General features: G+C 33.7%; 5 protein-coding genes across 7 annotated transcripts; 3 read left to right on the top strand and 2 right to left on the bottom strand.

Moving 5' to 3' along the window:
• Positions 1 to 27: 27 nt before the first annotated feature.
• On the bottom strand, positions 28 to 951 carry Mrps6 (mitochondrial ribosomal protein S6). Its single transcript, XM_076895131.1, has 4 exons — positions 836 to 951; positions 540 to 679; positions 272 to 436; positions 28 to 200 (listed from the first exon to the last, which is right to left on the bottom strand). Exons 1-4 carry the CDS (start codon positions 878 to 880, stop codon positions 104 to 106), a joined length of 447 nt encoding a protein of 148 aa, XP_076751246.1. The 5' UTR covers positions 881 to 951; the 3' UTR covers positions 28 to 103.
• Positions 952 to 1,214: 263 nt separating this feature from the next.
• Positions 1,215 to 2,352, top strand: Hsc20 (iron-sulfur cluster co-chaperone protein HscB-like protein, mitochondrial). The gene is made up of 3 exons (XM_076895564.1): positions 1,215 to 1,700; positions 1,777 to 2,033; positions 2,098 to 2,352. The coding sequence occupies exons 1-3, from the start codon at positions 1,332 to 1,334 to the stop codon at positions 2,225 to 2,227; spliced, it is 756 nt and encodes a 251-aa protein (XP_076751679.1). The 5' UTR covers positions 1,215 to 1,331; the 3' UTR covers positions 2,228 to 2,352.
• A 160-nt stretch (positions 2,353 to 2,512) lies between these two features.
• Ak6 (adenylate kinase isoenzyme 6) lies at positions 2,513 to 3,973 on the bottom strand. Its single transcript, XM_076895565.1, has 4 exons — positions 3,829 to 3,973; positions 3,198 to 3,303; positions 2,930 to 3,081; positions 2,513 to 2,865 (listed from the first exon to the last, which is right to left on the bottom strand). Exons 1-4 carry the CDS (start codon positions 3,841 to 3,843, stop codon positions 2,527 to 2,529), a joined length of 612 nt encoding a protein of 203 aa, XP_076751680.1. The 5' UTR covers positions 3,844 to 3,973; the 3' UTR covers positions 2,513 to 2,526.
• On the top strand, positions 3,743 to 9,171 carry LOC143423916 (protein BTG3). Of its 3 annotated transcripts, none has more exons than XM_076895560.1 (3): positions 3,743 to 3,936; positions 4,637 to 5,357; positions 5,478 to 9,171. In XM_076895560.1, the coding sequence occupies exons 2-3, from the start codon at positions 4,911 to 4,913 to the stop codon at positions 5,829 to 5,831; spliced, it is 801 nt and encodes a 266-aa protein (XP_076751675.1). In that variant the 5' UTR covers positions 3,743 to 3,936; positions 4,637 to 4,910; the 3' UTR covers positions 5,832 to 9,171. The 3 variants fall into 3 exon arrangements, with proteins under 3 accessions (XP_076751675.1, XP_076751676.1, XP_076751678.1); XM_076895561.1 differs by having other exon boundaries at positions 3,743 to 3,941; XM_076895563.1 differs by lacking the exon at positions 3,743 to 3,936 and adding an exon at positions 3,945 to 4,083.
• A 584-nt stretch (positions 9,172 to 9,755) lies between these two features.
• Positions 9,756 to 14,565, top strand: LOC143423473 (uncharacterized). The gene is made up of 4 exons (XM_076894843.1): positions 9,756 to 10,233; positions 10,487 to 10,882; positions 10,966 to 11,049; positions 11,143 to 14,565. The coding sequence occupies exons 1-4, from the start codon at positions 10,216 to 10,218 to the stop codon at positions 13,234 to 13,236; spliced, it is 2,592 nt and encodes an 863-aa protein (XP_076750958.1). The 5' UTR covers positions 9,756 to 10,215; the 3' UTR covers positions 13,237 to 14,565.
• The last annotated feature ends 1,058 nt before the right edge of the window (positions 14,566 to 15,623 follow it).

The following is a 15,623-nucleotide window of genomic DNA, read 5'->3' as shown; positions in this document are numbered from 1 at the left end:
CTGTTACTCAAATCCTGATGTCTTAGTCCTCTTAACATGCACATTACATACACTTTATTCCCAAATCATACATTCTACAATAAACAGTAACGATTAACACATTTTATTTCAAGAAAGGATAATAATCCAAACCAGAGTTGTATTTGAACTTTTTGCTCCTATCTCTTTTAGCTACTTCTAGAAGCTTTTGAACGCTAGGCCTGAAATATAAAGAAATGTATGAGATATCTATTAGAATTGAAAGAAAATGCTGGTTAAAATAGGCAAATACCTATAGGATGGAGGTAGCATTTCTTCTTCCAATGTACATTTAATTTCAGTGTCAGGTTCATTTTGTTTGAATATCTGTGATCTGATAATGCTTAAGTTTCTTCTACAGTTGTCTTGAACGTTCTCCATTTCACGTGGTGGAATATCGAAACAAATCATAAAATGCCTGAAAACCATAACAAATAATTGCAACATACGCATTGTAATAGACTAGATATAACAAATAGAGTAAAACCAATTTGTAAAAGAAATTGTTAATCGACACTTACGCAGCATGTGTATTCATTTTACCATGAGCAACGGCTTTGCATGGAAGTTCTTTTTCACCCCAATTTTCGATCTTTCTAATAAAACCACCTGTTGCGAATATCGAATCGGCTACGTTCCTCAAAATATTTAAATACTCTGCCTGCAAATACAATTTCTTCGTCAGTAACAAAGTTTACAAATCATTACTTTGTTATTAACAGTAATGCGAAACATGTATATTTAGAGTTCACAAATAGGTTAGCCCAAACATCTTCCACAGAATACATTAAATATTGAAACTTGTTACCGTCATTACCTTGCTTGAAATACGTAACAATAATGGCATTTCGTAGGTTGGCATGTTTATGCGATATTTTTCTTTAAAATAAATTAATTATATCACAAGCGACGATGTACACAAACGGACCTCCCGTTCTGTAGAACTTTGTATGTGACGCTCTAGTGGCGCCATCTCTGTGAAAAGTGCTCAAACTGGTCGCACACAATTATCGACAGCGAAGTAAACTACTTTACATAGGCACCACGGGTAATTGTGTAATAAGTGTGACGTTTACTTGTAGTAGTGGGTACACGTGTATGTACACGGGTATACCGCTTATCTTACGAGCTGTCTCATATTCCTATTGATCACGATATCTCTTAATTAGTTAAATATATCGCGCTTATTTTAACAACAGAGTCATTGACAATTGGCGCATGTAATTTTCGCGTCTAATTAAAAACTGCACAGCTATAGAAGCTGACTTGAAATGTACGTGAAATGAGGTTATGACAAACCTCGTACTGAAAGCATGTACCTCAGGAGAGTACTTTTCAATCTCAGAAAGAAGTATAATATTTCATGTTTGGTTCTCGTGCAACAGCAACAGTACGTGTATTTCCATAATGTAGAGAGAAATTACAATCCTTCGCAGATTTTAACGAATGCATTGCAATACTCTAACGACAGTGCATTGAAGTGTTGGAACTGCAATTTTATGTATAAGTCCGATTTATTTTGCTCAAAGTGCAAAGTACTTCAAGAACCACCGGAAAATGTAACTTATTTCGATTTAATGGGCATACCAGCAAGTTACGATGTGAAAGTTGCTGAGATTCAAAATAAATACAAGGAACTTCAAAAGCAATTACATCCGGATAAATTTGGTGCCAAATCTAATGTAATAGAATGAAATAGGGTGGAATGAAATAGAATTAGTGGTAAATTGATATGACTACCTCTTTTCATTTTTACAGAAAGAAAAGGAACTCTCAGAGATCTTATCATCACTGGTTAATAAAGCCTATAGCACGTTATCGAATCCATTGAAACGAGGATTATACATGTTAGAATTGAATAACATAACAATATCAGAAGAAACAGACAATGTGAACGCAGAATTTTTAATGGAAATTATGGAAAAGAATGAAGAAGTAGACGACGCTGCGGATGATGAAGAAAAAATAAAGAAGTTAGCAGAAGAGAATAGAGCTGTGTTAAATGACCTAATAAGGTAATGTTACTTTTACTAAATTGATTAGTACACTTTATTCTAATAAGTGTGTTCTTTTATATAGGAAGGTAGCAGATGCATTTAGGCAAAACGATATTAAGGAAGCAGAGTTCCTTCTTATACGAATGAAATATTATGATACAATAAATAATAGATTGAAGAAATTAAAACACGACCTAGGTATAGTAGAGTAAACATAGTTTTTTAGTAGTGTACAAAATATCTGTAATATATACATCAATTTTTATGTATAAATGTAAATTGTTACTGTACATATGAAAACTATATGTTGTAATATATTTATTACTTACAAATAAAACCTATGATTTCTATCTTACACTTTGTACAATCTCTTAACATCTTACCTTTGTTAGTTCCTTTTCATTTTTTTATCTCAGGTGTTATACGCTTTTTAAAGCAATATTATACATATGAAGCAAAGACGTGATCATATGAAATAGAAAAAAAAATGACAAGACTCCAAAGAATTAAATTATTGTTGATTATCTATTTTCCATTGTTCGATCCATTGGCATATTCTATTTACATTATCCGTAACTTGATTTACGTTATTACTTGTCAATTCGTGAACTATTTCTTCTCTGTAAGCTAACTTCGCTTCTTCAAGAATTGTTTGAAATATCTCACAATCTATGTTATCTTCTAACTTTTTCCCCGTATAACCCCTGTCCCTTAAACGATCGTACAAAATAGTATTGTCTGTTCTTAAAACGAAAACAATGTCGAACCATCTCTCTGGAAAGAAATCGGCTCCGTGATAGTCAACAATCTTTCCACCCTCACACATAAGACCTTCCATTTCATCCAATAACTGTGATTGGAAAATGTATATTATTTACAGATAAAATAAATATTCAATTAAGTACTTCTCCTACCTTATCCTCGTCTAAAATAGGGCATTGATACACTTCATCGTACTCCTCTAAACATTCTTTTTCGATGGCAAATTTACTAACATCGATCCAGGTTAACCCAGTTTTTTCAGATAAAATGCGAGACATTAAACTCTTTCCTACTCCAGGTGTGCCTAAAATCGTAGGATTTATAAGTGAAGTGTAGATAAATAATTTTATTTGTAAAGGTGAAAATTGGAAAGCGATTAATTCTGAACATTATTATAAAAAGATAACTCATTAAGTTTACCTGTGACTAAAATGTTTGGAGAGTTTCTGTTCATGTTGATCATCTTCAAACAATTCAATTGTTTGCTTACTTTAATATAAAAATTAATCACGTGTCGTAAACATTGCTAAAAAAAAATAACAGGTTTTTTAAGAGGTTTACTACACACGTTTAAGCGACTTGTGCGCGAGGGCGCTATAACTTATTTTCAACGCGATACCAGTGGAATGAGAAGTAAGCAATAAGTTACATTTTAATGGATTTAAGAATGTTGAAAAAAATTCCCCGATTTTAATTAACAGTCTTTAATGTGTGTTTGTGTTGTGCCGTACACGTTTACGTATTAATCGCAGAAATTTTATATTCATTTTAAAACGAACTTCTTTAATTATGTAATTTTTACGTAAAATGCTACGAAACCGAAATTGGTTATTTCAAATCTGTACACCGTTTAGTACTGTATTTCTTATATAATTTAGATATTTTCTAAAATACAGATCCGTCGTTCTACATTAGTTAAAGTAACGAAAAGTTGTCGCGTTGATGATTCTAAAAGTTATTTTGCAACAAGTCACTTTCCCTCCGCTGATAAAACTGCACGTAAAAAGTGATAAAAAAAGTAACTGTCGGGGGTCTATATTTTCCTACATACTTCATGGACATTCATGCAACGTAACACGTGTTGGGTCGAGTACGTTTATTTAAAGAGAGAGAAGACGTAGTAGTTTCACCAGAAACACGGAATTTTCGTCACTGATTCGTAAGGTCAATTTAATATTAGTATTAAGTTTTTAAACATACGGGCAGGAAATACAATCGCGAGGACGATAAAACGTTACGATAAATGAATAATCATCAAGACTGTGAGTTGTGATATTTCAGGAACAATCGCTCACGGCACGACCTGGTACGACAAGAATGAGCTGGCATAATTCGTTGTGCTCATTATTTCAAAGCGATCGTTCCTTGATATTTAATCTGCATTACGATGGTGCCGTTTGCCTTGTTCCTGATTACTAATCACCGTGAACACGATGCAAATCGTCGATCCTCCTTCTTTAAACGTTTTTCCTAACCTGAGTTATTATGGTTTATAACCTAATTAATACCCATAACATATTGTTGTGTACTTCCACTGTGAAATGAAATCAATCGTTCAACGTGTCTACGTATATATCAATAACGTAATGCAACAAGTCGTGTGTACATGATACAATCATAAATTGATTTCTCATTCTTCTGAATATTTCATCCAATTTCGTCATTAAATAAACAGGCAACATTGAAAATAAACAAGGTCTTTACTGATACATATGTGAAGTGATAATTAAAACTTTTTATTTGGTACTCTTGATTCGAGCATTAATATTATTTTGTGCAAGTTGTTTGGACGATTGTAAAGTAATAAGACATTAAATTTCTGGTTTGTAATAGTGATCATACTTTTCGTCTAATTGCAGGTTAAAAACAGTAGGGACAATTGGAATAAATTGTGAATGCCAAAAAAGGAGTAAAGTAGCATAGCAGAAGCTATTTTCTAAACGAAAACAAAAAACTGAAAACGAGAAACATCATAGATCATAAAAGATTTGAGCATTGCTACTACGCAGAAGGGCTCTATGTGCTCCACATCGGCTTTGACGAATGGTACTTTAGTTTTCAAGAATATTGTATCAAAGCATCAAAGGAGGATTTCATCAGCAAATTGTAAACTTGGTGTACGACAGAGGCAACATGCGAAACGAGATTACTGCAGCAGTACTATTCTTAGTACAGCTGATCGAAAAAAACGAAAAATTTAGTCCCGATCAATTGGAGTGTTTTAAACGACGTTTGGTGGAATTGTTGACGGAACGTTTTAAAAATCATTGGTTTCCCGACAAACCGTTTAAAGGCCAAGGTTATCGTTGTATTCGTGTAAATGGTCACAATCGGAGGGATGCAACTTTGGAGAGTGCTGCCATTGCTGCTGGAGTTAAATACGAAGATCTATCTTTACCAGTAGAGTTAACACTTTGGGTTGATCCTAATGAAGTTTGCTGCCGATTTGGAGAGAGCAAAGGATCATACTGTACATTGGCATCGTTTGATGATAAGGAAAATACTGTACCAATCTTTCAAGGACACAATGACGGTTTGGAGAAAGAGAACAAACAATCTGAGGGGCCGCCTAAGATACAGGTTGGTATATATTTTATTCTGCACATATTCATATTCGGTCTTCTTGGTTTTTGTTAAAAAAAACTATTGCTATTATGGAAGTATTAGATCTAACGATAACAAATTTTTCGTCTTCCGCAGAAATCCCCTTTGACCGCTAACACAGATCAGCAACAAAAATCAAAACCATTAAGCTCTGCTAATCAAAATCAACAGCATAGCAATAACGGTACAGGTAGGAAACGTAATTTGAACAGCCCAAGGCTACACGTAAACAGAAATCGTTCCTGGTTCGGTCACTCCTTCAGTATGGGCTATGGTCCTCATCCAATAAGTCAACCGTGGTATAACATTATGCCTCCTCACTTTTTGGGTGGTCCATCTCCACCTCCTTTCGTGGGGCATAGAGGAAATAAGTGGATTCACCCACCCTCCTACCCTACAGGACCTGCTCGTTTCCACCATTGGTCTCCTAAAGCTACTCTTAAAGTGTAAACAGTCCCTCCTTTTGTGAAAGTAGTTAAGAAATCTGTTCCTTTTTATAAATGAGATTACAAAATTGTTTCGTCAATTTAAAAAATTTTATATTTTAATGCATAACACACATATATATATTGTGACATTTATATAATAGTACTGCGCAAAAATTATTATAATTATTATTAATACTATTACTTACATTGTATTCTTAAAAGATTGGACGCGAACGCCTTTAGATTTAGGAACAGGTTTATTAACATTTCAGTGACGAAAATTACCTATTCTGTAATTACAAATGACCTTCTTCGAACTACGACTAAGGCTTACGATTTTTTATGACGAGAAATGTTGCATTATTACATGTTATATATAAATAATTAATTGGATGATAGATGTTTAATTCCGGATGCAAGGTTGCTTGTAAAATATTAGATTAGAGAGAATTTAATTAGAATGAATTAAGTCATTGATGTGTAAGACAAAAAAAAAGATGATAAATGTCATATCATTTATGACGCTCATTTGTCTGATTCATCCTCGAAGGAATGATTCAACAGAATATATAGATCGTAGGTATTTCAAAAGGGAGCAGTATTGATTTTAAGCGGGTTTTCAAAATTGGATACAATTTCTCATATTAAATTGTATGTAATAAATTTTGAACGGGGGGCCTTGTATAGGCGATCTCAGTTTGTTAAATAAATATTTCTTGTATCAAATTCCGTCACGTAATAGGAAGAAAGAGTTTCAAAGAACTGTTTCTTTAATGTATATATATATATGTAGTGTATTCCCAACCACTGGAGTTTTAAAGCACGCTTCATTTGTCAGTATTGTTATGGCGCAAAAACGGAGAACTTAGAGACATATAATGTACCATCTTGTTTAGATAGCGATGCCCTATAACGATATTGACGAACCGCGCAAACTTTGAGATTCTAGTAACACTGATTTGACAATGATGTTTAATAAGTTCAAATCAACAACCTTATCTTTTACCGTATATACGTGTTATTATATCGTGCTAACGAACAGACAAAACGATATGTCCTTTGATTTTACAGGTTTGTGGTGGCAAAGAAATTTCGAATATTTTTGCTTCAGAAAGCATACCATACCTGTTATGTAAACATACTGCCTCCAGTAGAGATTCTATTAATAATCACTTACGTTAGAAGATTATTAACACGCGCATGATCTTCAAGATTAACGTACTGTTTACGAAAAAACGAATTTTTATTTTAATTACGCTCAACGCGGGTATAAATTGAGCTTATGGTTTTTAAGTGAAACTAATAAAAATTTAGCACTTAAGAAATATACATCATCGATGTTGGTAGATCTATAGCTTATTGCAGTTGAAACTTTAATTCTATCGTACTAATGCTAATGTTGTGTACATTCAATCTTGTATATTGTAGAGAATTCGTAACAAACACCATAGTAATTTATACCTACTTAAACTATATTTTCTCTTGCTTTGTTAACACAGCATAAAATATATGCAGAATTTTTTTATTTGGAATCTATCGATGTATGAAGGACTCAAAAACCAAGTGAAATAATTTAGTCTTTTAATTGCCACTTCGTACAGTATTTCGAGCGTTACAATAGTTAATTTCCCTAGCATTGTCACATATTATTTACCCTTATAATTACCGTTCAAATATGTTTGCGTAACTGTACATATCATATTTAAGTATTCAAACAAAAATGTCGCATTCTCTCTTCTTTATATTTAAATGTTTTACACTGTTTGGTTTTTGAACCTTTCACACATGCACGTTTTATTAATCGTTAGTGCTTAAAATGTGCAATTTTTTGACAATCTATGTTGTTACACAAAATTATTCGTAAAGGTAACTTTCACGCTTTGTGTGTGAGATTTTATTGCGAGAGTTACTTTTAAGAATTACGTTTGTGCGGGTTTATTGTTAATTCACTGGCGCGTAACGTGTACATCTTCATGGAATACGTAAAATGCCGTATGCAAGTGTATTTTATTGGTATATTATTAATTTATGTGGTTCAACCATTTTAAGAAATATTCGTTAACACCCCGAAGCGCCAAAATTAATGGCGATGTGAGAAATAAAAAATTAAATAGTATAGGTGTTACTATCTGTTACATAATATGAATCTATCTAATTGATGACAGAAATTGGAGTATTGTCGCTAAATATATTTAGTGTGGTTAGATAAGTTTCTAAAAATATAACCAGATACAACGTAAATACTATGAAACAGATTGTATTGGAGAAAAATTTAATCAAATATGTAGTATAAAGTTTTGCAATTTTCATGTTTCATATTTAGTATTGTTTAATATACGCATGAAATTTGCTCTATTGTAGGTGATTTTTGTGTTCAATTTGTTGAAACTTATTCAGAAAAAGTCATTTTGTTGTTATGAAAGATATGAAAATTCTATATGAATATAGATATTATAATGTATATGTAGATTTAAGCAATGTTGCATTCGGACATATTCTTTTATTAATATATACAATGCTCAACATTTGAAATGTTCCAAACTTTTTAATTGTGTTCATCTGTAAAGAAAAACAAAGAAAAGAAAAAGAAAAATGAGAAAGAAATACTTTATGCTCCATACAGTAACATTTTCAAATAATACGGAAATGTTCAGAAACAATTTTTTTATAAGAAGTCTATATTCAAATAATTCATGTGATAAGACACGTAGTATTAATGTACATTTGCATTCTCTACAAGAAAGAAAATTACATACATTTTGGGCGAAACAAATATATTCCCTTTTATATAAGAAATTCTTTTATATCTATAACTCTTATTAAATACACGATAGCTAGACGTTAATACATTTACAAACGAAATAAAGTGCTTTGGCGTACAAAAAAATTGAGGGCTTTTAGATCATTTTCAAAAGGAAAAGCTTTACAGTATTAAAAGATAAATCTCCAAGATTTTAGTTTCCCGTACAAAATGTCACATTTTTTCCTGTAATCGATACGTAGGGAAAAAAGTTTTAATACTTCATTATTGTACATTTTCTTATATATCGTGTAAGACTGTACTTTATAATCGTGTAAAAACAATATATCCGAGAAAACGTATTTGATATTAAGCATTAACGTTTGGATCATTTCGATTGTAGGGTAAGGCACTATATAAACATATACATATATTCTACCACTGCTGTGTCATATGTTATAAGAATACTTCTTGCATAATTATGCAATAACTATAATCTTGTTCTACAACCATACTGATCTTCGCATTTTTTCATAACTTCAAATATATATCTCTGTTCAATACTTTGTTTCGTGTTATCCAATAAAAACTATATTACACATTCAAGCAAAATAATTATAAATCATTAATTGTACAACCTCTTTATTTATAGTGTTATAATCAAAATTTGTGGAACTACTAATAATTCTAATCACCAGTCAAATTTTAAACCAACTAAATAGGAAGATTCATATCTGTACTAAAAAATGGTGAAATCATAATAAAACCATATTATTGATTGCAAATTAATTGTTGTTCTTTCATTTCATATTATATTGTCCCCGAATGTATGAAAATAAATTGAAATTTTACTGCAATTCGTTGCCGTTAATTCACGATCCTATCTACATTCTTTCAGGTGAAATGGAATTTGTGCAAAGTTTGTCGCTTCGGCAAGCATTGTACTCGAAATAATTATTGCTTTCTAAACGTCATTAATAACTTTCTAATTATAAATATTATGTATGCAAGATATAATAGATACTTAATGGATATTCCCGCAAATTCTCCAGCAACGTCAGCATCCGCAGCATTTCAAACGCAGCATTGATTCCCACTGTTTTTACGCGTTAACTCGACCGACAACATGGCTATCCGTCGATGCCCAATAGGAACTACGACCGTATTTTTAAGCCGTTTCATTGGTTCCTTTCGAGTGCTGTATTAAGTACAATTTCCATTATTGAAAATTTATTTTCAAGTTTTCATTTAACAATTGTTTTCCTCTTTGTACAAACCCATGTCGCATCGCAAAAAGTTGCGGAAGCAATCTAATGGGGCTTGGGAAAAAAGAGTGTTAAAAATGTCGGGACGAAATCTTAAGTTAACGATTGAGTTACTCGGAGAAGCTTATTGCATGGCAGACGACAGGAAACTTTACAATCTGTCATTTTAAAGCTTATCGGAATAATATTCCCTGAAACGTTAGTAATCTCATAAAAACAACCTTTACTGCATAGAATATCATAGTTGATGATGTTTTGAAAAAATAGATTGCGTTGAAACGCGTATAAGCTATCCAGATTTTCACTCGAATCGAACAACAGGGTTATGAGGCTCCAATTTCGAAGTCTCGTTGTTCGTAAATATTTTTTCGGTGTTTTTAATATAATTTGCGTCTTACACGATGGCTGAAAAATGTAAGGTACGTGTTTAAATAAAATCCAAAGATTATACATAATTAGGAATTAATATTTCTCTATAAAACTTGTCAAACAATTAAGTACTAAAGAAATGATAAATATTTTAATTAATCGAGCAACAATTAATGGAGTAATTGTTTTTGGAGAAACGTGTCGTTATTACGTTTAATTGACCTTTGATCTCTTTCGTGTACCTATATTATCAGCTACCATATGCGAATGTTCTTTACCCAGACACGTATGTATATATTTCAGGAATGTGGCTGCAAATGTGTGAGTTGCAATCAAAATGATCAGCAACATGGAGATATGCACTTGCATGTAGAAATAGAGAATTTACGCCAATGTCTAATGGAAAGAGATAATCATATTGTAACGATGGAGACACAGTTTCTAAATGAAGCTGATAAGTTTCCAAATGGAGAGTTGGCTTTCATGAAAGAGGAGTTATTAATCTGGCAAGAAAAGTTTTCGAGACTGCATGAAGCTCATAAACGTGTTCAAAAAGTAAATCAAAATCTTGAGGATAAATTATTGAAGATTGTAGATAAATGCGAAACTGAGAAAAGTGCTTTCACTAAAGATATTGCAACCTTATCTCATAGATTAGCAGATGCAAATTATACTATACATCGTTTGACTCAAGATAATGTATGTTTTGGATGTACAATTGTGATAATTATGTTTAATCACATTTTAAATGTAACATTTATAAATACTTTCTTTCATTTTAGGAAAAATATAGAAATGACGTGAACTTGGCAATACAACTTCTCCAATGTAAACCTTCTAATTTTGTTGGACAAAAATATGATTCTGTAAGTTTCTTGCGTTTGATTAAATACAAAATTCTAAAATAATTCTCTCAGCATTGAACAAATATTCGAAATCGCAATAACTATTCGTTTCAGTTACCTACCGAGGTACAAGCCAAAGTTAGAACATATATTGCACAAAAGAAGCGTTCAAGTGATACTACACCACCCGACGTGAAAAGTATTACGGTACCAATATCGACGTTTCCTCCGACAGCAATGGTGTACAATGTAACTAAGCCTGCAGGTGAAAAGAATAGCGATGACGACTCGGATGAATCGAAGCCACCGGTCGATATCGTATCAGCGGCGATAATGGCGAAAGTTTTGGAAGATCGAGAAAAGGAACGGGTATTTGGCAAGCATTGCGACACGTGTACTTGTCATAGAAGTATTTTAATGATCGACGCGGAAACTCAAACCAACACGCCAGATGTATTCCCTTGCAATGATTGTACGATGAAGTATGCACAGAATATGGAGAAGCATTCTGATAACATGAAAAATACTGATAGAAATGGCCAAAATAAAGAAAGCCAGAACTCTTTGGTGCACTTGGCTTATCACGAAGTAAATGAAAACGTTAGTAGCAAAATGCAATACCAGAATAATTGTACAAAGTATAGTAACCAGCAACCGCTATGCGCGAGAGATAAATTTATATGTAGAAATGGGAAATCTGTAGAGAACCTGAAAGAGGACAGCCGTGTAAATGTTAATATAAAAACGAATAAAAAAAATTCAATCCGTCGTAACGATTCACAATCTCAGAGTATATTTCAACATCAGAACGAAAACACGACTAAACAGGCAATACCTCATAAAATTAACGATACATGTGTTAACAGTAAAATGAATTCTGAAAAAGGAAAGCAGACGAAATTGAGTAAAAAATCCGAGTTACAAGCCGATAGTAAATTCAATTCAAACTCTTGGAACAAAGCGGAAAAGAAATCCTCCAATTGTAGTAACATAGTTCCTGAGAATTCTAAAAATTACTTCGGTGGAAAGGAACAGAGTCGTATTGATATTATTAACGATAGGTTATGGAAGAACGAATGGACGAAATTAAAAACGCAGTCTAATACGAAAGAAAATAAAGACAAAGCGAACAGTGACATCGAGATCGATATAATTAATGACAGGGCTTGGAAGAACGATAGAGCAACCCAAGAGACCAATCATCCGACGCAGTTGACCCTGATAGAGGTCAAGAACATTGAGAGCGTTACGCACCAGAATGATTCTAGGCAAATGGAAGTGGCGACTAGTCCAAGTTTTAGTAGCGATAGTATAATAATTTCAACTTCCGATCCTTCCAGTAGTTCTAGCGACGTCGTTCAATCGACTGGAATGCGTTTGCATAACACTGGCAACGCCAAAGCCAATAATCAAAGCAGAATATCTGGTCCAAGGAACTGTCTCGTTAGAGTCACGCCTGGATCGAAAAATATTCTCCTAGATAATGCTGGACATTATAAAACTGTATTATACACTAGTGGAAATAACAAACCAAATACCGCTTTAGTGCATTCAAAGAAATTGTCTCGATCCGGTTCTGAACGGTCGATCTCGACGAGTAGCGAAGAAAATTCCCCGATGTTGCTGCACGACAATAATCAATTGCAAAGAGTGGCCGAATGGGTTCAATCGTCGGCTCACATGGATAATTCTGGGTCGAATTACACAGGATTAAAGCCTAACGAAAACATAATGGACAAAAACCCTCCATTGATGTACTTGAACGAACAGCAATCGCAAAAGTCTAAGTCGATCGAGAATAGTCGTGAACTGTACGAATATCCTCCGGAAAGTAACAAATGTAAAAACGCGGTGATGTATAGCCAAGAGTTGGGAAACGGGAACTTGAATGATAGTGTAGATAATTTTTCATCGTCTGTAAATAACGCTGATTCGGAGAAAGAGAAAGATTTAATATCTTTCGATGTTCCATCCGAAGAGGAGAAAGTTTTGCCTAAATCTTTGAAGAGAGCAGATTCTGCGGATTTCGGTTACGAAGTGAAGATCACTAAAGAAATGGAAGAGACTTACTTGAAGCTTGCAGCGAGTTTAGATCCTGTCGCGTTAAGCTTGTCGAGCACGGAGAAGGCGGACTTGACGATCGAGAAGTATAGGAAAGCTCATAAGAGGTTTCAAAAGAGCCACGATAAGATGGGATCAAAAATGTAAAGTATTCCAGCGAAATATTTGAAAAAAAAATGATAAAAAAGAGAAGCTATTACTATTTCAGCAGGGAGTTCCTTTAAAGATAACAGAGCATTATTTTTTGTAACTACGTGAAACTAAGGCTGTACCAAGATCAGTAGCATAGGTGAAAACATTCTATACACCACTGCAGATATAGAATTATATTTATTTAATTTGTATAGTTGCCAATATAATTGCCTGGTAAATGAATGCTCAGTTTCACGGCAATCATGAGACATTGCTGCGTACACGATTGTTTAGAGATTACGTTAGTCAATTCATTTCTAGTTAATGTGTGTATTTTAATTCGAACTAGTTAGAAATCGTTTAGGTTTCTGTTAAAATCCTTTCCACATCTAAACGATATGTAAGTGCTTTTGCAAGATGCGTGCAACAGATGATGCTGTCGCGTCGCTTTTCCTCTTTCTTCTTTTACATTTTTCTTTCTACTTTCTCTACAGTTTTGTATAGGATCGATCTAGATCGGAAACATAGCTCGACTAAATTAGACGACAAAACTTTTATTCTTGTTACTGCGATTAAAATATTATAGGACGAGTTGCGTTCACGTGTATTGAAACCAGACAATATTTAACAAGAAAATTCGTTGTCAGAACGTCGGAACATCATGTCCATAGTGCGGTGCATTAGCGTGTGCTACTTCCAGTAATTAGAATCGAACGACGCGATGATTTTACGTCCTGAGGCTAAGATGTCATTTAAAATTCATTTAATACGAGGAAAACATTGAGAGGACGATTAGTATTTGACGACGTTAACGCGTACATTTCCAAGTTTTCTTTCATAATCGTCGAGAATGATCGAACGATATTAATATATAAAAATATATGTTTTCCTTGTATATTCGTACAGATACGGCAGAACATAGTAACGACAATATTACGGTTGAATTAATTATTATAAGGTATACTCGTGAGATGTTTTACGATATTAAGATCACGAGGAACGTGTAATAAAGGTTTATTTCGCGCAAAGATTATCGTCTGCGTTAAAAGAGTAATCACGGTACCAAAGTCGAGAAATTAATATGTTTAGTACTTATTTAATGTATCGTTTGAATTAATGTGTGATAGCATAATGGTCCCCTTTCGTTTGCATGTCTTGTTACAAGTTTATTTTTAAAGAATGCCTATCTGAAAGAAGTCAATATATGCGGGAAGAATAACAAGTTCTAACACCACAATCATGTAACTGAAGTAAACTGATCGGACTGGATCACTACTTGATTTCAATGTTAATCCAAACTCGCTGTACTTTGATCGAACAACGATCGATCTCATAGAAGAAAAATGCGAGGTGAAAAGATAGTCCGATAGATGAGGACGGGAAAGATGTAAACTCTTCACTTACTTTACGAGCATTTTAACGTTCTTCTATGCCGATAAAGCGAATTACTTCGAAGTCATTCTCTATACTGTACTTTTACAAATGATTACGACTAATAATGAATTCATCAGTGTTATAAATATAACTTAAAAAAGCAAAAAAAAAAGAAAAAAAGAAAATTCTAATCATCAGTGGCTTTACGAGAATCGTTTAGAGGCCACTTTAATAATTACACATCTCAATAAGTTCCGCAGTGTCTAAAGGTTAAATAAAGTAACCGATCATGTGGCTTAAGCATTTCACCAAAAAAAAAAGTGAGACAGTATTAAATTTCGTTGCGAACGAAAATGTTACAAGCAATCGCAGAACGATGTTTCTCCAAATTTTTTCGATATTACATAAGAAAGAATATATTGCGTGGAATAGAAAGTTACGTGGAGTAACGCAGTGATCGAAGATATATGCGTCTAATGGAAATCAATCAAAAGTAACGATTCGTGTCGTAGGCAACACGTTAAAGTTGTAGACTTACGCGAAATTGTAAATACATAGGCATTATACACCACGTACACGCATACAGCGGAGGAGAAGCAAGTCCCTCGCGTTCGAGCGGAACCTCGAGAGGATTGCGAATTCTTCGGCTGTTCAGCTATGCAGAAAAGTCCAGAGGCGATGAAATTCGTACGAAACACCAGGGCGTTTCCCCGAAACCGTTTGATTTTTATCGCGGCTACGTCGAGCGCAACGCGTTTTGTGTTAACGACCATTAATTAAGGATGGTGCATGAGTCACCGGCTTATATCGGTGCTCGAGTACTGAATATACAAAGAGCAATGAAAAATATCGATCGAGAACACGTCGCCAAGTATATTTCCGTCGATTTCAATTTTCCTTGGGCGAAGCGTCTCCTCAAGGTGGCGCCCACGAAAGCAATTGGTGAATGAGTTATTAAATCGTTAGACGAATGAACGGTGCTTCAGGAATTAATAAGCTCGCGGTGCTCGTACAATTATTTTTCAATT

Source organism: Xylocopa sonorina, chromosome 5, assembly GCF_050948175.1.
Source record: "Xylocopa sonorina isolate GNS202 chromosome 5, iyXylSono1_principal, whole genome shotgun sequence".
Lineage (NCBI taxonomy): Eukaryota > Metazoa > Arthropoda > Insecta > Hymenoptera > Apidae > Xylocopa > Xylocopa sonorina.
The sequence above is the reverse complement of the archived record's forward strand: the minus strand, read 5'-3'. Positions and strand labels throughout refer to the sequence as shown.